The 25,505-nt window shown below is 42.6% G+C and overlaps 1 protein-coding gene across 1 annotated transcript in view; it reads left to right on the top strand.

Moving 5' to 3' along the window:
* Positions 1 to 17,093, top strand: part of LOC134821029 (proprotein convertase subtilisin/kexin type 5-like) — a 41,540-nt gene extending 24,447 nt beyond the window's left edge. Inside the window, exons 2-13 of the mRNA XM_063831695.1 lie at positions 4,216 to 4,397; positions 4,730 to 4,892; positions 8,583 to 8,694; positions 8,936 to 9,013; positions 9,227 to 9,342; positions 9,833 to 9,932; positions 13,172 to 13,417; positions 13,680 to 13,761; positions 15,426 to 15,571; positions 16,069 to 16,181; positions 16,287 to 16,416; positions 16,955 to 17,093. Of these exons, the coding sequence (XP_063687765.1) occupies positions 4,216 to 4,397; positions 4,730 to 4,892; positions 8,583 to 8,694; positions 8,936 to 9,013; positions 9,227 to 9,342; positions 9,833 to 9,932; positions 13,172 to 13,417; positions 13,680 to 13,761; positions 15,426 to 15,571; positions 16,069 to 16,181; positions 16,287 to 16,416; positions 16,955 to 16,986 (1,500 nt within the window). The 3' untranslated portion in view covers positions 16,987 to 17,093. The remainder of the gene's footprint in view (positions 1 to 4,215; positions 4,398 to 4,729; positions 4,893 to 8,582; positions 8,695 to 8,935; positions 9,014 to 9,226; positions 9,343 to 9,832; positions 9,933 to 13,171; positions 13,418 to 13,679; positions 13,762 to 15,425; positions 15,572 to 16,068; positions 16,182 to 16,286; positions 16,417 to 16,954) is intronic.
* The last annotated feature ends 8,412 nt before the right edge of the window (positions 17,094 to 25,505 follow it).

Here is a 25,505-nt window from a genome sequence, read left to right on the forward strand (position 1 = left end):
AGAGCACTCCCTGTGACGGTCTGTGACCACGGGCATCCTAATTCTCTAATTTAATATGGAATTAGATCTATTTTGGTCGAAAATAATATTTGCCACCGTAGAGTCCTGTTTTTTCACACCCCCACGCCGTAGAGTCCCAGTTTGTACGACACCGCCGTAGAGTCTTACGCCATAGAGTCCGGACCCCATTCCTACAGTAACGTGTTGCTATGGTAACGTGTTTCTACAGTAACTTGTTGCTACATCCGTGTTGCTATGGTAACGTGTTGCTAATATGTCTGATAACTAATATTTATCTCAGTTAGGGGTCACTGTTTGTATTAGCAATATCTAATGAAATACTGTTTGTATTTCATTAGTCCACCTAATCACTGTAGAGCGTGCTGTATTGTGTATTATTCTTCTGTTACCAGGTTACCATGTATGGGGCCAGGTTGTCAGGTATGTGACCAGGTTGCCAGGTATGTGACCAGGTTGCCAGGTATGTGACCAGGTTGCCAGGTATGTGACCAGGTTGCCATGTATGTGACCAGGTTGCCAGGCATGTGACCAGGTTGCCAGGTATGTAACCAGGTTGCCAGGTATGTGACCAGGTTACCATGTATGTGACCAGGTTGCCAGGTATGTGACCAGGTTGCCAGGTATGTGACCAGGTTGCCAGGTATCAGTAGTCAATGACTAGACAGGGTTATTGAAAATTACAAAGAATAAAATGGCGTCTGGACTTGGGACCAGCTCAAAGTACATTTCATTAATGCCCTCTGAAAACCATTCTGCTAGCTCAAATTATTTGTTATATAGTAGTGTTGAAAGTATTAAAAAGTTAAAAAAGGTATGGGACCAGGTTGCCAGGTATGTGACCAGGTTTCCAGGTTTGTGACCATGTTGCTAGGTATGTGACCAGGTTGCCAGGTATGGGACCAGGTTGCCAGGTATGTGACCAGATTGCCAGGTATGTGACTTATATTTGCGTACGGACAGTGTAATATGTTTCTGCTTGTAAGTAAATTACAGTTAATTGATACACTGGTAATTGTTTAATTAGCAGGTCAGTGTTCAATCGTTAGCACCGTGACTAGTGTTGTGCAGTTACCATAGCAACTAGTATTGTGCAGTTACCATAGCAGAAAGCATTGTGCAGTTACCATAGCAACAAGCATTGTGCAGTTACCATAGCAACAAGCATCGTGCAGTTACCATAGCAACAAGCATTGTGCAGTTACCATCTAGCATTGTGCAGTTACCATAGCAGCAAGCATTGTGCAATGTGCAGTTACCATAGCAACAAGCATTGTGCAGTTACCATAGCAACAAGCATTGTGCAGTTACCATAGCAACAAGCATCGTGCAGTTACCATAGCAACAAGCATTGTGCAGTTACCATCTAGCATTGTGCAGTTACCATAGCAGCAAGCATTGTGCAATGTGCAGTTACCATAGCAACAAGCATTGTGCAGTTCCCATAGCAACAAGCTTTGTGCATTAACCATAGCAACTAGCATTGTGCAGTTACCATAGCAGCAAGCATTGTGCAGTTACCATGGCAACAAGCATTGTGCAGTTACCATGGTAACAAGCATTGTGCATTTACCATGGCAACAAGCATTGTGCAGTTACCATGGTAACAAGCATTGTGCATTTACCATAGCAACAAGCTTTGTGCAGTTACCATAGCAACTAGCATTGTGCATTTACCATAGCAACAAGCATTGTGCAGTTCCCATAGCAACAAGCTTTGTGCATTAACCATAGCAACTAGCATTGTGCAGTTACCATAGCAGCAAGCATTGTGCAGTTACCATGGCAACAAGCATTGTGCAGTTACCATGGTAACAAGCATTGTGCATTTACCATGGCAACAAGCATTGTGCAGTTACCATGGTAACAAGCATTGTGCATTTACCATAGCAACAAGCTTTGTGCAGTTACCATAGCAACTAGCATTGTGCATTTACCATAGCAACAAGCATTGTGCAGTTACCATAGCAACAAGCTTTGTGCAGTTACCATGGTAACAAGCATTGTGCAGTTACCATAGCAACCAGCTTTGTGCAGGTGTTCTACTTTATGTTTTGATAAACTTTTGTCTTATTCTGTCAAGTAGAGAAATTACAGCGGAGGTTTATCTGCGTGTTTTAAATACCAGTAACCCTAACAACACCAACCGTGTAACGTTACCCTATAACCGTGTAACGTTACTCTCTAGTAACCGTGTACCGTTAACCTAGTAACCGTTAATTGTTAACCTATTTACCATGTTACGTTACCCCTAGTAACTGTGTAACGTTAACCTATAGACTGTGTAACGTTAACCTAGTAACCGTGTACGTTAACCTAGTAACCGTGTAACGTTAACCATAGATTTCAGAAACGTTTAACCTATTTACCATTTACATTACCCTAGTAACCGTTAAACGTTAACCTAGTAATCGTGTAAACGTTAACCTAGTAACCCGTGTAACGTTAACTTATTACCGTGTAAACGTTACCCTAGTAACCGTGAACGTTACTCTAGTAACCGTGTAACGTTAACCAGTAACCGAGTAATGTTAACCTATTTACCATGTTACGTTACCCTAGTAACTGTGTAACGTTTACCTAATAACTGTGTAACGTTAACCAGGAACCGTTGTAACGTTAACCTAGTACCGTGTAACGTTAACCTAGTAATCCGAGTAACGTTAACCTATTTACCAAGTTACATTACCCTAGTAACCGTGTAAAGATAAACCTAGTAATCGTGTAAAACGATTTAACCTAGTAACCGTGGTAACGTTAACTTAGTAACCGGTGTAACGTTTAACCCTTAGAATACCGTGTAAAACGTTACTCTAGTAACCGAGTGAACGTAACCTAGTAACCGTTGTAATGTTTAACCTATTTACCAATGTTACTTACCCTAGTAACTGTGTAACGTTAACCTCATAACTGTGTAACGTTTAAACCTATTAACCGTGTAACGTAACCTAGTAACCGTGTAACGTTACCTAGTAATCTGTGTAACGTTAACCTATTTACCATGTATACATTACCCTAGTACCCGTGTAAACGTTAACCTAGTAATCGTGTAACGTTAACCTAGTAACCAGGTGTAACGTTTAACTTAGTAACCGTGTAAACGTTACCCTAGTAACACGTGGGTAACGTTACTCTAGTTACCGGTAACGTCTAAACCCTAGTAAACCGTGTAATGGTAACCTATTTACCATGTTACGTTACCCTAGTAACTGGTGTAACGTTAAACCTAATAACTGTGGTAACTTAACCTAGTAACTCGTTTAACGTTAACCTAGAAACCGAGTAACCGTTAAACCTAGTAATCGTGTAAACGTTTAACCATTTTACCATGTTACATTACCCTAGTAACCGTGAACGTTAACCGTAGTAATCGGTGTAACGATTAACCTAGTAACCGTTAACGTTAAACATAGTAACCGTGTAACGTTACCCGCAAGTAACCGTGTAACGTTACTCTAGTAACCGTGATAACGTTAACTAGTAACCGTGTATGTTAACACTATTTACCATGTATTACTTTACCCTAGTAACTGTGTAACGTTAACCTAAAACTGTGTAACGTTAACCCTAGTAACCGTGTAACGTTAACCTAGTAACCGTGTAAACGGTAACCCTAGTAATGCTGTAACTTAACCAATTTACCCATGTTACATATTACCCTAGTAAACGTGTACGATAACCCTAGTAATCGTGTAACGTTAACCTAGTACCGTGTAACGTTAACAACTTAGTAACCGTGTAAACGTTTTACCCAGTAACCGAGAAACGTTACTCTAGTAACCGTGTAACGTTAACCTAGTATCCCGTGTAATGTTTACCTATTTACCATGTTACGTTACCCTATAAACTGTGTAACTTAACCTAATAACTGTGCAACGTTCACCTAGTAACCGTGTAACGTTTAACCTAGTAACCGTGTAACTTTAACCTAGTATCGTGTAACGTTAACCTATTTACCATGTACATTACCCTAGTAACCGTGTAACGTACCTAGAATCGGTGAAAAGTTTAACCTAGTAACCGTGTAATCGTTAACTTAGTAACCGAGTAACGAAACCCTAGTAACCGTGTAACGTTTACTCTAGTACCCCGTGTAAACGTTAACCTAGTAACCGTGTTAATGTTTAACCTATTTTACCTATGTTACGAGATACGCCTAGTTAACTGTGTAACTTAACCTAATAACTGTGAACGGAGAGTGGAGCTGCTGAGTGTTCAGAGTGTGGAGGGGGGAGTGTTGCTGGGGAGGATGGGCTCGCTCAGTGCACTCAGTGTACTCCGGGTTATTACTCTGTGGAGAGGACTTTGTGTGCTCCTTGTGCTCCTGGCTCCTTTAACAATATTACCGGGGCCAGCCAGTGTCAACTGTGTGGTGTGGGGTGAGTGAGGGTATATTTTTTGACTGGTTCAAATTCTTTGATGGCCTTCAAATCAGTACGAAATAATAAAAAATTGGCCAAGGAATAAGAATTTTAGTGCCAAAAATGTGGACCCCCAAGTGGTATCAAAACTCGAATTAAAAAGGTAATAATTATTTTAGTCTCTGACTCTCTTGAGTCATGACACCACTTTAGGGTTAGAAAAGGGTTCCTGCTAGTAAAATTGTAAAACCCCTTCCTTTATCCCGGTATCCAACTAGTTAACATCACTTAATGTGTGTGTAGTGTGTGTTATGTAGCTTACGTTACTTAATCATTTAATTTAACACCAGGTACGACGCCCCCCAGAACGCGAGTCTTGCTTGTGACATGTGTGAGCCAGGCGCCTTCTCCGACAACACCGGCACACCTGAGTGCAGTCTCTGTTCTCCGGGTCATGTTGTGGATATCTCCGGAGCTGAGGGATGTGATGCTTGTCCTCAGGGGTACGAACAGGTATTATAAGGGGTGTGATGCTTGTCCTCAGGGATACGAACAGGTATTATAAGGGGTGTGATGCTTGTACTCAGGGATACGAACAGGTATTATAAGGGGTGTGATGCTTGTCCTCAGGGATACGAACAGGTAATATAAGGGGTGTGATGCTTGTCCTCAGGGATACGAACAGGTATTATAAGGGGTGTGATGCTTGTGCTCAGGGGTACGAACAGGTATTATAAGGGGTGTGATGCTTGTCCTCAGGGATACGAACAGGTATTATAAGGGGTGTGATGCTTGTACTCAGGGGTACGAACAGGTATTATAAGGGGTGTGGTGCTTGTCCTCAGGGATACGAACAGGTATTATAAGGGGTGTGATGCTTGTCCTCAGGGATACGAACAGGTATTATAAGGGGTGTGATGCTTGTCCTCAGGGATACGAACAGGTATTATAAGGGGTGTGATGCTTGTCCTCAGGGATACGAACAGGTATTATAAGGGGTGTGGTACTTGTCCTCAGGGATACGAACAGGTATTATAAGGGGTGTGATGCTTGTCCTCAGGGATACGAACAGGTATTATAAGGGGTGTGATGCTTGTCCTCAGGGATACGAACAGGTATTATAAGGGGTGTGATGCTTGTCCTCAGCGATACGAACAGGTATTATAAGGGGTGTGAAGCTTGTCCTCAGGGGTACAAACAGGTATTATAAGGGGTGTGATGCTTGTCCTCAGCGATACGAACAGGTATTATAAGGAGTGTGATGCTTGTCCTCAGGGATACGAACAGGTATTATAAGGAGTGTGATGCTTGTACTCAGGGATACGAACAGGTATTATAAGGGGTGTGATGCTTGTCCTCAGGGATACGAACAGGTATTATAAGGGGTGTGATGCTTGTCCTCAGGGGTACGAACAGGTATTATAAGGGGTGTGGTGCTTGTCCTCAGGGGTACGAACAGGTATTATAAGGGGTGTAGTGCTTGTCCTCAGGGATACGAACAGGTATTATAAGGGGTGTGAAGCTTGTCCTCAGGGATACGAACAGGTATTATAAGGGGTGTGATGCTTGTCCTCAGGGATACGAACAGGTATTATAAGGGGTGTGATGCTTGTCCTCAGGGATATGAACAGGTATTATAAGGGGTGTGATGCTTGTACTCAGGGATACGAACAGGTATTATAAGGGGTGTGATGCTTGTCCTCAGGGATACGAACAGGTATTATAAGGGGTGTGATGCTTGTCCTCAGGGATACGAACAGGTATTATAAGGGGTGTGAAGCTTGTCCTCAGGGATACGAACAGGTATTATAAGGGGTGTGATGCTTGTCCTCAGGGATACGAACAGGTATTATAAGGGGTGTGATGCTTGTCCTCAGGGATATGAACAGGTATTATAAGGGGTGTGATGCTTGTCCTCAGGGATACGAACAGGTATTATAAGGGGTGTGATGCTTGTCCTCAGGGATACGAACAGGTATTATAAGGGGTGTGATGCTTGTACTCAGGGATACGAACAGGTATTATAAGGGGTGTGGTGCTTGTTCTCAGGGATACGAACAGGTATTATAAGGGGTGTGATGCTTGTCCTCAGGGATACGAACAGGTATTATAAGGGGTGTGGTGCTTGTCCTCAGGGATACGAACAGGTATTATAAGGGGTGTGATGCTTGTCCTCAGGGATACGAACAGGTATTATAAGGGGTGTGATGCTTGTCCTCAGGGATATGAACAGGTATTATAAGGGGTGTGATGCTTGTCCTCAGGGATACGAACAGGTATTATAAGGGGTGTGATGCTTGTCCTCAGGGATACGAACAGGTATTATAAGGGGTGTGATGCTTGTACTCAGGGATACGAACAGGTATTATAAGGGGTGTGGTGCTTGTTCTCAGGGATACGAACAGGTATTATAAGGGGTGTGATGCTTGTCCTCAGGGATACGAACAGGTATTATAAGGGGTGTGGTGCTTGTCCTCAGGGATACGAACAGGTATTATAAGGGGTGTGATGCTTGTCCTCAGGGATACGAACAGGTATTATAAGGGGTGTGATGCTTGTCCTCAGGGATACGAACAGGTATTATAAGGGGTGTGATGCTTGTACTCAGGGGTACGAACAGGTATTATAAGGGGTGTGATGCTTGTCCTCAGGGATACGAACAGGTATTATAAGGGGTGTGATGCTTGTCCTCAGGGATACGAACAGGTAATATAAGGGGTGTGATGCTTGTACTCAGGGATACGAACAGGTATTATAAGGGGTGTGATGCTTGTCCTCAGGGATACGAACAGGTAATATAAGGGGTGTGATGCTTGTCCTCAGGGATACGAACAGGTATTATAAGGGGTGTGATGCTTGTCCTCAGGGGTACGAACAGGTATTATAAGGGGTGTGATGCTTGTCCTCAGGGATACGAACAGGTATTATAAGGGGTGTGGTGCTTGTCCTCAGGGATACGAACAGGTATTATAAGGGGTGTGGTGCTTGTCCTCAGGGATACGAACAGGTATTATAAGGGGTGTGATGCTTGTCCTCAGGGATACGAACAGGTAATATAAGGGGTGTGATGCTTGTCCTCAGGGGTACGAACAGGTATTATAAGGGGTGTGATACTTGTCCTCAGGGATACGAACAGGTATTATAAGGGGTGTGATGCTTGTCCTCAGGGGTACGAACAGGTATTATAAGGGGTGTGATGCTTGTCCTCAGGGATACGAACAGGTATTATAAGGGGTGTGATGCTTGTCCTCAGGGATACGAACACGTATTATAAGGGGTGTGGTGCTTGTCCTCAGGGATACGAACACGTATTATAAGGGGTGTGATGCTTGTACTCAGGGGTACGAACACGTATTATAAGGGGTGTGATGCTTGTCCTCAGGGGTACGAACAGGTATTATAAGGGGTGTGGTGCTTGTCCTCAGGGGTACGAACAGGTATTATAAGGGGTGTGATGCTTGTCCTCAGGGATACGAACAGGTATTATAAGGGGTGTGATGCTTGTCCTCAGGGATACGAACACGTATTATAAGGGGTGTGATGCTTGTACTCAGGGGTACGAACACGTATTATAAGGGGTGTAATGCTTGTCCTCAGGGATACGAACAGGTATTATAATTGGTGTAATGCTTGTCCTCAGGGATACGAACAGGTATTATAAGGGGTGTGATGCTTGTCCTCAGGGATACGAACACGTATTATAAGGGGTGTGGTGCTTGTCCTCAGGGATACGAACACGTATTATAAGGGGTGTGATGCTTGTACTCAGGGGTACGAACACGTATTATAAGGGGTGTGATGCTTGTCCTCAGGGGTACGAACAGGTAATATAAGGGGTGTGATGCTTGTCCTCAGGGGTACGAACAGGTATTATAAGGGGTGTGATGCTTGTCCTCAGGGATACGAACAGGTATTATAAGGGGTGTGATGCTTGTCCTCAGGGATACGAACACGTATTATAAGGGGTGTGATGCTTGTACTCAGGGGTACGAACACGTATTATAAGGGGTGTAATGCTTGTCCTCAGGGATACGAACAGGTATTATAATTGGTGTAATGCTTGTCCTCAGGGATACGAACAGGTATTATAAGGGGTGTGATGCTTGTACTCAGGGATACGAACACGTATTCTTAGTACTAACTACCAGTGTTTGTTAGACAGGAGGTCTATCGCTATATCCCAGCTATATAATATGATTTCAGCCTAAAGCAGGAGCGACCCAGTGTAAGATTTGCCCAGAGGGAACCTACACTGACTCAGAAGGAAGTGATAACTGTGTGTCCTGTCCGAGAGGAACGTACCAAAATAAGCAGGGTTAGTAACCTAGTAACCAGCTAGTTACCTAGTAACCAGCAAGTAACCAGCTAGTAACCAGCTAGTAACCAGCTAGTAACCAGCTAGTAAATGTGTGTCCTGCCCGAGTGGAACGTACCAAAATAAGCAGGGTTTGTTTATGAAAAAGTAAAAAGAAGACCTGATTTAACCATAAAACGTTAGTTTATAAACTTGTATAACCACTGATTTATATCAGCGGTAACCATGGTAACTATATCAGGAGGTAACACCTGCTCTCCTTGTCCTGATGGGAAGACTACATCAGCTGAAGGAACGACCGGAATAGAAAAGTGTTATTGTAAGTATTGAATGTAACCCCCCCCCCCTCCCCCTCCCCCAGTGTTATTGTTAGTATTGAATGAAGCACCCCCTCCCCCTTCCTTTTATGAGGGATTTTATTAGACTCCAATTTTGCACAGCGAGAACTGTTTGTTTTTCAACTTAGTTAAAGTTTAGCTTAACTTTAAATTTTTATACATTTTTACAAAATAGTGTGACCCCACTTTTGCAGGGGAGCAGTGTCCCATCGGTTACCATAGAAACTCGGATACTAATGATTGTGACGAGTGTTCTCAGGGAAGCTTTACAGACACTGTAGAGTCTCCTGAGTGTACGCCCTGTGCTATGGTGGGTAATACAACAACAACGTGTTACGCCACTGTAACACACCAGTGTTACGCCACTGTAACACACACAACACACCAGTGTTACGCCACTGTAACACACACAACACACCAGTGTTACGCCACTGTAACACACAACACACCAGTGTTACGCCACTGTAACACACACAACACACCAGTGTTACGCCACTGTAACACACACAACACACCAGTGTTACGCCACTGTAACACACACAACACACCAGTGTTACGCCACTGTAACACACTCAACACACCAGTGTTACGCCACTGTAACACACTCAACACACCAGTGTTACGCCACTGTAACACACACAACACACCAGTTTTACGCCACTGTAACACACACAACACACCAGTGTTACACCACTGTAACACACTCAACACAGATTCACAGACACTCAACACAGATTTAAAAAGTTTTAAACTACATTTTGTATTGTTCAGATCTTCAGATTAAATAATATTGTCTCCAGGGCTTCTTCAACCCGATCAGAAGACAAAGAAAGTGTCTTCAGTGCCCTGTAAAACACTGGACCAGATCTACTGGCTCCATTCACCCCACCGACTGTATCGGTAAGTAACCTAGTAACCAGATAGTAACCTAGTAACCATATAGTAACCTAGTAACCAGATAGTAACCTAGTAACCAGATAGTAACCTAGTTACCAGATAGTAACCTAGTAACCAGATAGTAAACTAGTTACGAGATAGTAACCTAGTAACCAGATAGTAACCTAGTAACTTGATGATAACCTGGTAACCAGATAGTAACCTAGTTACCATATAGTAACCTAGTAACTTGATAGTAACCTAGTTACGAGATATTAAACTAGTAACCAGCTAGGAACCTAGTAACCATATAGTAACCTAGTAACCAGATAGAAACCTATTAACCAGCTAGGAACCTAGTTACCAGATAGTAACCTAGTAATCAGATAGTAACCTATTAACCAGATAGTAACCTATTAACCAGATAGTAACCTAGTAACCAGCTAGGAACCAAGTAACCAGCTAGGAACCTAGTTACCAGATAGTAACCTAGTAACCAGATAGTAACCTATTAACCAGATAGTAACCTAGTAACCAGATAGTAACCTAGTAACCAGCTAGTAACCTAGTTACTAGATAGTAAGACCAAACCAACTATATTTACCTCAATTCTCTAGTCTTTTCAGACGCAGAATCTTCTACACTCTCTGACTTCTTCTGATGTCTGGGACTTACGACCCCAGATGTAGCTTTCAACGACGTTTTAAGGGCCCAACGTTCAGCTGTTCATCAGGGTTAAACTGGGCAGGGTCTTTCAGCCAGCTGCCAGTTGTCACTCCAGGTCTTGTTGTAGCGACTAAGCCAGATAGTGTAGGAACCTTTCAGGGACACCACCGCTGTTGTGTTAAGTGCCCTCTTCTTCTTTGCCCGGGTGATGTTAAGGAAGTTGAAAATTCGGGGTAATGTGTGGTGGTAGAATCCACGACATCCAACTTCTACTGTAAAGAGATATCCTTCCCAGCCTGCGGTCTCGATCTCCACCATTAGCTCTTCGTATCTCTTCTCTTTCCGGGATCTCTGGTCCTCAAAGTTCTCCTCGTTTCCACAGGTCAGCTCTATCAGGATGACTTTCCTGAGTGTGTTAGAGTATATTACCACATCAGGTCTGAGAGCTGTGTTGACAATATGTTGGGGGAATTGTCTTGTCCTTTCGTCCTCATCAAACACTAGTTTCCAGTCGTTACCTTCGTCTAGAAGATGAGGTTCTTCTGTAAGCCGTACTTCGGGTTTCCTGTAGGTTCCTTTTCCGGATACGAACTTCCTCCACTCTCTCTTTACTTCTGTCTTTGGGGTAGCACTGTTTATCTCCCTCAGCTTCTCTGCAATTGGTTGCACGATTACCCTGAGCACCTGATCATGTCTCCAATTATACCTTCCTTGTTTAAGCGACACTGGGCAACACGTTAGAATGTGCTTTAGGTTGCACTGCTGACGCCCACAAAGGGGACAGTTGTTCGTGGAGCTGTAGTTCCAAAGCTGGAGGTTGCTAGGTGTACTTGCAACGTCGTGGATGGCATTTAGGTGGAACTTTGTCAGCTCGGGGCTCAAGGTATACAGCAGGCTTTGCCAGCCAGTGTCTAGCTGCATGGTGTTCTCCCAGGTTAGAAACTTTCCTTGGACTCTCTTATCGTAGAGAGTTTGAAGGAGCTCCTCTTCTTTCAGAGACTTAATTATCTCCACCAGTTGCTCCTTTTTGTTCTTCTTCCTCCTCTGATCACCGAATCCAATACCGGCTCCTTCCCTGGTCTGCACGTAGCCAATCAGTTCTTTGAAGTAGAGGTCTCTCTCCCTATTAGTCAGCTCCTTGGTGTAGTCCCATCTCTTCTTGTCTCTGTTGGTGTTTTCTCTGTACTCGAAAACCTCCCTCACTTTGGGGTCAACCGATGTCTTCAGCATATAGGCCTTGGACACCTGTAGACATTTGTACAGGTTGGAGATCTGCTTTAACGATAGTCCAAAGTGGTCTTTTGATCTGTACAGCACACTATTCGATATGGAAGTAGTAACTCCAAGCCATTTCTTCAAGTATCTGGTACAAAGAGCCTCTAGTGTCTGGATGAATGATACTGGGAGGTTGTATATCATAATATTCCACTGTACTTTGCTAGTTAGCATGTGGTTGTAGATCCAGCACTTGCTTGGTCCAGAGAGCTCCGCCATGTCTACTTTTTCCAGCTGGCCTGAAAGTTGAGTGGTGATTAGCTCTCTCGTCTCATCTTGGCCCAGGTTGACGTAAATCCAGTGACCAAGGAACTTTATCGGTGTGTCACCAAGGTACGCTACTTTCTCGTTTGCAATGATGATCTCAGGGTCAAACGATCTGTAGGTATTGTCCACTACCTTCATTCCGAGAGCAATACACTTGCTGGGTTTAGCTCTCATCGTCCTTGTCCATGCTAAGAATTCCTCCATTTGCCCGACCAGCCTCTTCATTTTGTCGAGTCTGTCAGACAGCAGGGTGAGATCATCTGCAAAAGCTCTGTTTGTAGTTGGCTCAGAGCTGAACGACGGCTTGTATCCCAGTGTTCTGTCGACCTGAAGTAAATCCAAGAGTAGGTTGAATGCTATTAAGAATAGCACGACAGAAAGCGGGTCCCCTTGAAACAACCCAATTAGGTAGTAGAACCACTCACTCTTCCACTTCTTCGTCTTCACCCGTACTACCAGTTCGTCGTAGTACTTGACAATATATTGGACCACTTCTTCTGGGAACTTGTAGTGCCGAAGCGCAAACACTATCAGCTCATGGGGTACTCTCCCATAAGCATTCATAAGATCCACCCATACTGCATACACCTGTCTTCTCTTACTCTTTGCATCCCGCAGTTCCTCCATGAGCGCTTGTGTGTGTTCTATGCATCCTGGCATCTTGCGCAGGAAGCCTTTTTGCACAGAGGTATCGATGTACTTATTGGTGGTCATGTAGTCGAGCATTTTATCAGCTAGCATACCCATTGCCACTTTCCCACTGGTGTTAGTCATAGTGATGTTCCTAAACTTGCCAGGGTCACTAAGGTCCGTGGTCTTGGGAAGTAGGATGCTTTCTCCAATTCTCCACTGCAAGGGGACACTGTTTGATAACCAGAGTTTACTAATACACGCATACAATAGTTCTCTCAGCCTGGCACACCTTTTGTAAACTATGTATGGCACTCCGTTGGGCCCTGGTGAAGATACTTACTAGATAGTAACCTAGTAACCAGCTAATAACCTAGTAACCAGATAGTAACCTAGTAACCAGCTAGTAACTGTAACTCTATCAGGACCTATAATGACAATGTGTGATGGCACTAATATGACGGGTAACTGTACGACTTACTACGATGTAGAGCTATCAGTACCCTTCACCGCTCAGTCCCTTGAAGTAAAGGCCGGCAAGTTCAAGGTCTGTTCAGGCAAGAAAATGTACCTGAAATGTGAGATGATCTCCTACCCGTTCAGGGCTGATGACGTCACTGATGACGTCACCAGACAGCTCTCTTTCAGTCCGCTCAGTTTAGAGTCTGACAGTGAGTTAACAGTGTTTAGTGTGTCTTGTTAAACTTATAATTATCAAAAAACATTGTTACATATTATGTCTGATTAAACATTGTTAAATATTATGTCTGATTGATATAAGAATATAATTTGGTATGAGAGAATCTTCTCCTTGATTTGATGATATCACATGTAAAATCCTTTACTTTAACAGTAACAAAGTCAGTGTAACTATAATAGTTACAAAGACAGTGTTACTATGGTAACTTTACCACTCCCCCTTTCTCCTCTCAGTTGACGACTCGTTCTGCTACGAAAACAGAGGAGAAGAGTTCGCTCCCACACGTTTCTACAACGCCACGGTCAACGGACACGGGTAAGTGGCTTTTTATAGCTGTGAGTTGATTCACGATGTCAATCCTTCGCAGCTCGGTGAGGCACAGTGGTGCATCTCGCCGATCTACCGAAGGTTGCGACTTGCGAGAAGCATTATTGGATGCGCGCGCGCGACCCAGTAGTGCATCGCGCTACAAAGCTGTGAGGGATCTCTCAGACACTTAATACTTTAGTTACTATAGCAATTATAATCCATGCTCTATAATACTCTTGTTGCTATAGCTACTATAATCCATACTCTATGCTCTTGTTGCTATAGCTACTATAATCCATACTCTATAATACTCTTGTTGCTATAGTAATTATAATCCATACTCTATGCTCTAGTTGCTATAGCAACTATAATCCATACTCTATAATACTCTTGTTGCTATAGCAACTATAATCCATACTCTATGCTCTAGTTGCTATAGCAACTATAATCCATACTCTATAATACTCTTGTTGCTATAGCAATTATAATCCATATGCTCTATAATACTCTTGTTGCTATAGCAACTATAATCCATACTATATAATAATCTTGTTGCTATAGCAACTATAATCCATACTCTATGCTTTAGTTGCTATAGCAATTATAATCCATACTCTATGCTCTAGTTGCTATAGCAACTATAATCCATACTCTATAATACTCTTGTTGCTATAGCAATTATAATCCATACTCTATGCTCTAGTTGCTATAGCAACTATAATCCATACTCTATAATACTCTTGTTGCTATAGCAATTATAATCCATGCTCTATAATACTCTTGTTGCTATAGCAACTATAATCCATACTATATAATACTCTTGTTGCTATAGCAACTATAATCCATACTCTATGCTTTAGTTGCTATAGCAATTATAATCCATACTCTATGCTCTAGTTGCTATAGCAACTATAATCCATACTATATAATACTCTTGTTGCTATAGCAACTATAATCCATACTCTATGCTCTAGTTGCTATAGCAATTATAATCCATACTCTATGCTCTAGTTGCTATAGCAACTATAATCCATACTCTATAATACTCTTGTTGCTATAGCAATTATAATCCATACTCTATGCTCTAGTTGCTATAGCTACTATAATCCATACTCTATGCTCTAGTTGCTATAGCAATTATAATCCATACTCTATGCTCTAGTTGCTATAGCTACTATAATCCATACTCTATGCTCTAGTTGCTATAGCAACTATAACCCATACTCTATGCTCTAGTTGCTATAGCAACTATAACCCATACTCTATACTCTAGTTGCTATAGCAACTATAATCCATACTCTATGCTCTAGTTGCTATAGCAACTATAATCCATACTCTATAATACTCTTGTTGCTATAGCAATTATAATCCATACTCTATGCTTTAGTTGCTATAGCAATTATAACCCATACTCTATGCTCTAGTTGCTATAGCAACTATAACCCATACTCTATGGTCTAGTTGCTATAGCAACTATAACCCCATGTAATCTCACTTCCACTGCAGGTGTAAGAACTGGATATAGCAACTATAACCCCATGTAATCTCACTTCCACTGCAGGTGTAAGAACTGGATATAGCAACTATAACCCATGTAATCTCACTTCCACTGCAGGTGTAAGAACTGGATATAGCAACTATAACCCAATGTAATCTCACTTCCACTGCAGGTGTAAGAACTGGATGGACACTCAGCACCCGGAAGCGGGAGATAACACGTACTGCGCTAATCCTGACCCTAAACAGAAGAACGAGCCGTGGTGCTACACCCACGACCCTGCCGTGGAATGGGAATACTGCTCTGTTCCTAAGTGTGGTCAGTAGTGTTACTATTATCTAATACTGTTCAGTTCCTAAGTGTGGTCAGTAGTGTTACTATTATCTAATACTGCTCTGTTCCTAAGTGTGGTCAGTTTTACTTTATATAGTCACTAATATTATCTAATACTGCTCTGTTCCTAAGTGTGGTCAGTAGTGTTACTATTATCTAACACTGTTCAGTTCCTAAGTGTGGTCAGTAGTGTTACTATTATCTAATACTGCTCTGTTCCTAAGTGTGGTCAGTTTTACTTTATATAGTCACTAATATTATCTAATACTGCTCTGTTCCTAAGTGTGGTCAGTAGTGTTACTATTATCTAATACTGCTCTGTTCCTAAGTGTGGTCAGTTTTACTTTATATAGTCACTAATATTATCTAATACTGCTCTGTTCCTAAGTGTGGTCAGTTTTACTTTATATAATAGTGTTACTATGGTTACATTACCTTATATGGTAGTTTGCAGACAATTAACCACCTTGATCCTCCCTCAGTATGGGACTTTGAGTGCTACACTGGTACCGGGTTTGAGTACAGGGGTACTCTAGCTCGCACGGAACAAGGCTACACTTGCCAGAACTGGCAGAGCGACTGGCCCCATCCTCATGTTAGTTTAATACTTTATTTGTTATTTGCTAAACTTTATTTAGGAGGAGAACTTAATACGAGACTAAGCGGCTCCTTCATAAAATAACGAAATGTTTATCTGCAGAGTTATCACCGTGGTAACGGGGCAGGAGACCATAACTACGGCAGAAACCCGGGTAACAACGAGCGAGCCCCGTGGTGCTTCACAACCAACCTTTTCAAAAGATGGGACTACGTTAACCCTGGACGATGCAGTGAGTAATTTCATTATTAGTGCTCCATCTCCTTATATGGGCATCACGTAGGGAGAGCTTCATCTCCTTATATGGGCATCACGTGGGGAGAGCTTCATCTCCTTATATGGGCATCACGGAGGGGGGGAGCTACTTTTAAAGCTAGTGTAGATTGGTAATGAACTAAGAACATTCATAAAGTTCTTCCCACTACTTCGTAGCAACTAGCAATTTATTGTATTTGAGATAATGTGAGGTTAATAGCGAGTTAATGGTGAGTGGGGGGGGGGGGGTGCAATTAACGGTGGATATTTTTGGCCCAATCTCCAGTTACTGAGCTTTTGTAGAACACGATCTAATTTTAACGTCATACAGCTCTCTAACAGCCTGCAGTCCGCGGTTGTGTAGCAATAGACTGACGGGTGCATTATAAAGCGTTATCTGGTATTAAACTATAGAAACTGGGTTATATTAGTGTTACTATACATCACTATGGTGACTGCATACATTACTATGGTAACTATATAATATGTGCTTATATATTATGTTGTTTTTTCAGGTCGTGACAAGTTCCCATTCTACAAAGAATAGTAATAATATCAAGATATCCTTTGGTTACCATGGAAACTATCAAGATATTCCTGCAATAAACGTGATTTTAATTTTAAGTATTGTTTGTTCTATAGAGTAAAATATAACAGACTGTGTTTCAATTGGTTTATAAAGTAATTATAAATTGATACACAAAAATCACTTCTTGTACTGAAAGTAGAAGGACTATTGAGTTGTTGAAACATATTTAATAACAAAATTTGTAGCTATTTTTATGCATATTCTCATTCAAATAGTGAAATTCAAAAATTAATTAAACTCAAAGTTGTTCAATTAATTTTGTTGTAAAAATGGGGGATGAAAATTAGCTTAACTTAGAATTAAAAACAAAAACTTTGCCAAAGCATAAAGTGAGGTTCACGTGTAAAATGTAAAATGAAAAGCCGCGCGCGAACCATCATTTAATTTTGATTTCTTGGAGCAGTTCAAAGAAATTCACTTCCACTTTACTTAGTCAGTCTTAATTTGGTTACTTAGTCAGTGTTACTATGGTTACTTAGTCAGTGCTACTATAGTTTCTTAGTTAGCGTTACTATGGACATGGTTACTTAGTCAGTGCTTCTATGGTTACTATAGTTACTATGGTTACTATAGTTACTATAGTTACTATGGTTACTGTGGCTACTGTTGTTACTATGGTTACTATAGTTACTATAGTTACTGTGGTTACTGTGGTTACTATAGTTACTATAGTTACTATAGTTACTGTGTTTACTGTGGTTACTATGGCTACTGTTGTAAGTTGTTACTATGGTTACTCTGGTTACTGCGGTTACTATGGTTACTATAGTTACTATGGTTACTATAGTTACTAGAGTTACTTTGGTTACTGTGGCTACTGTTGTTACTATGGTTACTATAGTTACTATGGTTACTATAGTTACTATGGTTACTATAGTTACTATGGTTACTATAGTTACTATAGTTACTATGGTTACTATAGTTACTATGGTTACTATAGTTACTATGGTTACTATAGTTACTATAGTTACTATGGTTACTGTGGCTACTGTTGTTACTATGGTTACTATAGTTACTATAATTACTATAGTTACTGTGGTTACTGTGGTTACTATAGTTACTATAGTTACTATAGTTACTGTGGTTACTGTGGTTACTATGGCTACTGTTGTTACTATGGTTACTATAGTTACTATGGTTACTATAGTTACTATGGTTACTATAGTTACTATGGTTACTATAGTTACTATGGTTACTATAGTTACTATAGTTACTATGGTTACTATAGTTACTATGGTTACTATAGTTACTATGGTTACTATAGTTACTATGGTTACTATAGTTACTATGGTTACTATAGTTACTATGGTTACTATAGTTACTATAGTTACTGTGGTTACTATGGTTACTATAGTTACTGTGGTTACTGTGGCTACTGATGTTACTAGGGTTACTATGTTGATATGAGAACAATGTCGGCAGTGCTGCAAGACAAAGTGCTATGATAAGAATTAATCCCCTGCAAGCTCTACATGCCACGAGCCCACTAAGACGGCTACTGAAAGCTAATTAATCTAGCGGATAAGACTCTCTGGCCACGTGTTTAATGTTTTGCGATTAGAATGACACGTGTTTTACAACATATCTAGTTTTGTGAGTGTGTGTTGTGTGGTGTTTTATGTGTTACACGTAGTAAGCAGGTTCCAGTTTGTTACTATGGTTACTATGGTTACTATGGTTACTATGGTTACTATGGTTACTACAGGAAAATACCTGGATTACAGATCTGAACTGACAGAGTAAAGGTGTTACTAGTAATGACAAATATATTACATAATATTGTATCTTTTCATTTATTGCAAGATATCTATCATGGTCTATCATGGTTACCATGGAAACTATCCAACTCGAATCTTCGCGTTTTCCTCCCATCTTTGCAATTAATCACTTCTAACGTTTATAAATCTGGGTAAAATAATTTTGCTGAATATTCTTTCAACTCTTTTAATGTGAAATATGGTTTGCAAGACACTTGACAGTACTATTTATTTGCAATACTCGCATGTTTAGTACGCATTTTTAGTGTAACTGCACTATACTCCTACTACTACTTTGTCTTGGGCGGCCTTGTTGTGCTCTATCTTTCTTGAGCATTTGTAGGTAGGATGGTAGTGTGGATGTGAGATGGTGGGCCGGTATATGTAGTGTAGTGCTGTCACCTAACTAGGACTGAGTGCAGTAGGGCGGTAGTGTGGAAGTAAGTATGTAAGTGTACACTATGTCTATACTACTATAGATGCAGATTATTCGTAAAATTGGGGTGAGGGTAAAAATATAAATAAAATAAAGGAAAATAACAAAAATAGGCACTATCCGTCGCGGAGTCGAGTCCGCGGCGGAGCCGCCGGACTCCGAGCGGACTCCGAGCGGACTCCGGCGGAGCCGCCGGACTCCGAGCGGACTCCGGCGGTGCTCCGCCAAAATGTATTTACAGTGGACTCGAGTACATTTTGGCGGACTCCGAGCGGAGCCGAGCGGACTCCGAGCGGACTTTAAAGTCCGCCGCGGAATCCGAGCGGCTCCGCGGCGGCTCGGCGGAGTGTCCGCCGCGGACTAAGCCACTAGGCGGACTCCGGTCCGCCGCGGACTCCGGCGGAGTGCTTGGCGGACTCCGCCGGACCTCTCCGCCAGACTTGAATCCGGCGGAGTCCGGCGGAGCTTGGCGGACTCCGCCAGCTCGGCGGACTCCGCTCGGAGTCCGCCGGACTCCAACAGAGTCCACTGACTTCCGACCTCCGTCTTCCGACCCTCGGCTAAATTTGTCACGTGACATACAACATAGCATTTTGCAATATTGTGGTCAGATGAAAAGGTCGCTAGTGATAAACTTTAACCATTACCCTCACAATGTCAATAGTGTACAACTCTAGTCCTAACTTTGACCCTATATTGTATAAACGTTGACCCTAACCCTCCACCAAACCGTCCGCAGCGAAATATCAATGTCATTGACTGGTCACGTGACCAACACAATTTTTGTCATATTATCTCATATGGGGAAGCGTTTTTAGTTTTACATTTTACCCTACACGTTGCATGTGGCGTCATTCGGCCGGATCCCAGCAAGCAAAAATACGTTGACCATCACAGGACGACGCCAGCCAGCACTCTCTACGCTCTTCGAGCTCCGATCGTCCTGTGACGAAGTAAGGACGAAGCCTGAGGTCCTCAGGTAACATCGACCACCGATTGAAAATTCAAAGATTTTTTGACATAAAGGTCAAATGTAAAGCTAAAATCTTGATGCTGATTGATTGACGACGTCAATTTTTGAGCACAGCGCGAGCGCATGCGGAAAAGGACCGCGTAGCTAGTCAAGATGTTGATAAATATTTGGCTTGTGGCGCGATGTGTTGCTCTAACTCCCAGAAAACCTTACCGCCTGCTGGGCTTGCTAGAGGTGATAGATTTTCAACAGCACGTTTGGCGTCGCGCGTCACATCGAGTTTACCTTTCACACGCTGCATTTAGTTTAGTAGTCATGACAACGACATGACTTTGCAAAGTTTAAAAGCTGCAATCTTCAATTTAGCCAAATATCAAACTTTTCGGTTTAATTCAGAATCTAAGTTGTCCCCAATTGTGCTCCTGGGGAGCCTCCTTTAAATTTACGAGACGGACATTTTGTTGAAAACCGGAAGGTTCTATCTATTTTACTTTTGGAGATATTGCCCGGCCGGTAGGGTTTGCTGGGCTATAGCCCTCTCGCTTGCAGTAGGGCGCGACCGCCGGAAATGACTTGTGGAACAAGCGCGCCCGCAGCGGCGCGAAAGCACCTGGTTAGCTAAATGAACGCGATGTGCCTTGCATTCTAGGATGAAATCCTACTAGCTGACGCCACTCGCAGCTGTGATGTTCGCTGTACGTCAGCGATCGAAATTTATACGCGTATCACCCGTTAAGATGTGCCACCCGACGCGCCACGCAATTTTTCTCGTTGCTCGTCGCACGTCGACGAACAACGAAGCTCGTTGCGACGCGCAATGAGCTGCCAGGCTAGGACATCGTCCTGGTCCAAAAATTTAATGAGGGCGCCGACTTCCACTCTGGCTAGGTTTCTTCTGGCAAAATTTGTTGGACCAGGACGATGTCCTAGCCTGGCAGCTCATTGCGCGGCGCGTCGCAACGAGCTTCGTTGTTCGTCGACGTGCGACGAGCAACGAGAAAAATTGTGTGGCGCGTCGAGTGGCACATCTTAACGGGGGATACGCGTATAAATTTCGATCGCTGACGTACAGCGAGCAGCACAGCTGCGAATGGCGTCAGCTAGTAGGATTTCATCCTACAAGGCACATCGCGTTTACCTAGCTAACCAGGTCATTTCCGCCTCCGGCAGTCGCGCGCTACTGCAAGCGAGAGGGCTATAGTTAGAGCAACACATCGCGCCACAAGCCAAATATTTATCAACATCTTGACTAGCTACGCGGTCCTTTTCCGCATGCGCTCGCGCTGTGCTCAAAAATTGACGTCGTCAATCAATCAGCATCAAGATTTTAGTTTTACATTTGACCTTTATGTCAAAAAATCTTTGAATTTTCAATCGGTGGTCGATGTTACCTGAGGACCTCAGGCTTCGTCCTTACTTCGTCACAGGACGATCGGAGCTCGAAGAGCGTAGAGAGTGCTGGCTGGCGTCGTCCTGTGATGGTCGACGTATTTTTGCTTGCTAAAAACGCTTCCCCATATGAGATAATATGACAAAAATTGTTTTGGTCACGTGACCAGTCAATGACATTGATATTTCGCTGCGGACGGTTTGGTGGAGGGTTAGGGTCAACGTTTATACATTATAGGGTCAAAGTTAGGACTAGAGTTGTACACTATTGACATTGTGAGGGTAATGGTTAAAGTTTGTCACTAGCGACCTTTTCATCTGACCACAATATTGCAAAATGCTATGTTGTATGTCACGTGACAAATTTAGCCGAGGGTCGGAAGACGGAGGTCGGAAGTCAGTGGACTCTGTTGGAGTCCGGCGGACTCCGAGCGGAGTCCGCCGAGCTGGCGGAGTCCGCCAAGCTCCGCCGGACTCCGCCGGATTCAAGTCTGGCGGAGAGGTCCGGCGGAGTCCGCCAAGCACTCCGCCGGAGTCCGCGGCGGACCGGAGTCCACCTAGTGGCTTAGTCCGCGGCGGACACTCCGCCGAGCCGCCGCGGAGCCGCTCGGAGTCCGCGGCGGACTTTAAAGTCCGCTCGGAGTCCGCTCGGCTCCGCTCGGAGTCCGCCAAAATGTACTCGAGTCCACTGTAAATACATTTTGGCGGAGCACCGCCGGAGTCCGCTCGGAGTCCGGCGGCTCCGCCGGAGTCCGCTCGGAGTCCGCTCGGAGTCCGGCGGCTCCGCCGCGGACTCGACTCCGCGACGGATAGTGCCCAAAAATAAGGTTTACCGTAACTGTTGTTTTGTTGAGTAACATCTAGGTTAACTTGTTGATTGGTTACTATGGTTACTTTTGAAAGTAACTGTTTTGAGGGCAGGTGTGCATGGTTACTATGATTACCGCTGTAGAGTGCGAACAAAGCTGCTATTTTGATAGCGCCCTTGCTGGCTCTAACAAAGCAGCACTGTATTATAGTGAGTTATCGTATCATCCTCACGTCAACCCTTTGTAACCATAGTAACCTTTGTGGGCAGAGAAGATTACACTACAACAAAATGTCTTGCAAATAGTATTGACACTAGTGGCTACAAGTGGTTACTATGGTTACTATGCACACTATCGCTCCGGCCTTGAAATGGTGCACGTTTATCTGCTGACGAGATTTATTTGCTTTTTGACGTCAGTACGCTTAGTTATCACTTTCAGTAACCATAGTTACCACTGTCAGTAACCATAGTTACCACTGGTTTCATACAGTCATTTCTGTAATAACTAATAACACATTTTCTTTGCATTTCGATTTCTAGTTTTGTTGTAGGCCCTTTTCGTACTTTATCAGCCCGTTTAGTGCCAAGAAGATAAATATGTTTCTATGGTTACTGTGGTTACTATGGTAACTACATATTATTAAAGTACCAAAAGGATAGGTATGTTTGTTTCTGTTAGAGAAACTGTTCTTAACTGATATTCTGAATATACTACTACTACTTCTAAATGGTTACTATGGTTATTATATGGTTACTGTGGTAACTATTCTGTGTTCTATAGTTCCCAACATAAGTTTAGAATTTACTTTAATTTTGTTAATCAAGTTTTTAAAATGGTAATGAATATTACTTATTATTTTAAAGATAAACAAGTAAACTCTACATTTGGCCTAAGGAACCATTACAACTCCTTATATGGGCAACAGGTGAGTGGTGACACAGAATCATACGAACCATTACAACTCTTTATATGGGCAACAGGTGACACAGACTCATACGAACCATTACAACTCTTTATATGGGCAACAGGTGACACAGACTCATAGGAACCATTACAACTACTTATATGGGCAACAGGTGACACAGGATCATAGGAACCATTACAACTCCTTATATGGGCAACAGGTGACACAGGATCATAGGAACCATTACAACTCCTTATATGGGCAACAAGTGACACAGGATCATAGGAACCATTACAACTCCTTATATGGGCAACAGGTGACACAGGATCATAGGAACCATTACAACTCCTTATATGGGCAACAGGTAACACAGGATCATAGGAACCATTACAACTCCTTATATGGGCAACAGGTGACACAGAATCAAAGGAACCATTACAACTCCTTATATGGGCAACAGGTGACACAGGATCATAGGAACCATTACAACTCCTTATATGGGCAACAGGTGACACAGGATCATAGGAACCATTACAACTCCTTATATGGGCAACAGGTGACACAGGATCATAGGAACCATTACAACTCCTTATATGGGCAACAGGTGACACAGGATCATAGGAACCATTACAACTCCTTATATGGGCAACAGGTGACACAGGATCATAGGAACCATTACAACTCCTTATATGGGCAACAGGTGACACAGGATCATAGGAACCATTACCACTCCTTATATGGGCAACATGTGACACAGGATCATAGGAAACATTACAACTCCTTATATGTTCAACAGGTGACACAGAATCATAGGAAACATTACAACTCCTTATATGGGCAACAGGTGACACAGGATCATAGGAACCATTACAACTCCTTATATGGGCAACAGGTGACACAGGATCATAGGAAATATTACAACTCCTTATATGGGCAACATGTGACACAGAATCATAGGAACCATTACAACTCCTTATATGGGCAACAGGTGACACAGGATCATAGGAACCATCACAACTCCTTATATGGGCAACAGGTGACACAGGATCATAGGAACCATTACAACTCCTTATATGGGCAACAGGTGACACAGGATCATAGGAACCATTACAACTCCTTATATGGGCAACAGTAGACACAGGATCATAGGAACCATAACAACTCCTTATATGGACAACAGGTGACACAGGATCATAGGAACCATTACAACTCCTTATATGGGCAACATTGACACAGAATCATAGGAACCATTACAACTCCTTATATGGGCAACATTGACACAGAATCATAGGAACCATTACAACTCCTAATATGGGCAACAGGTGACACAGGATCATAGGAACCATTACAACTCCTTATATGGGCAACAGGTGACACAGGATCATAGGAACCATTACAACTCCTTATATGGGCAACAGGTGACACAGAATCATAGGAACCATTACAACTCCTTATATGGGCAACAGGTGACACAGGATCATAGGAACCATTACAACTCCTTATATGGGCAACAGGTGACACAGGATCATAGGAAACATTACAACTCCTTATATGGGCAACAAGTGACACAGGATCATAGGAAACATTACAACTCCTTAAATGGGCAACAGGTGACACAGGATCATAGAAAACATTACAACTCCTTATATGGGCAACAGGTGACACAGAATCATAGGAACCATTACAACTCCTTATATGGGCAACAGGTGACACAGGATCATAGGAACCATTACAACTCCTTAAATGGGCAACAGGTGACACAGGATCATAGGAACCATTACAACTCCTTATATGGGCAACAGGTAACACAGGATCATAGGAACCATTACAACTCCTTATATGGGCAACAGGTGACACAGGATCATAGGAACCATTACAACTCCTTATATGGGCAACAGGTGACACAGGATCATAGGAACCATCACAACTCCTTATATGGGCAACAGGTGACACAGAATCATAGGAACCATTACAACTCCTTATATGGGCAACAGGTGACACAGGATCATAGGAACCATTACAACTCCTTATATGGGCAACAGGTGACACAGGATCATAGGAACTATTACAACTCCTTATATGGGCAACAGGTGACACAGACTCATAGGAACCATTACAATTCCTTATATGGGCAACAGGTGACACAGGATCATAGGAACCATTACAACTCCTTATATGGGCAACAGGTGACACAGAATCATAGGAA

The sequence above is a fragment of the Bolinopsis microptera genome, chromosome 9 (assembly GCF_026151205.1).
Source record: "Bolinopsis microptera isolate Bmic1 chromosome 9, MBARI_Bmic_1.0, whole genome shotgun sequence".
NCBI lineage: Eukaryota > Metazoa > Ctenophora > Tentaculata > Lobata > Bolinopsidae > Bolinopsis > Bolinopsis microptera.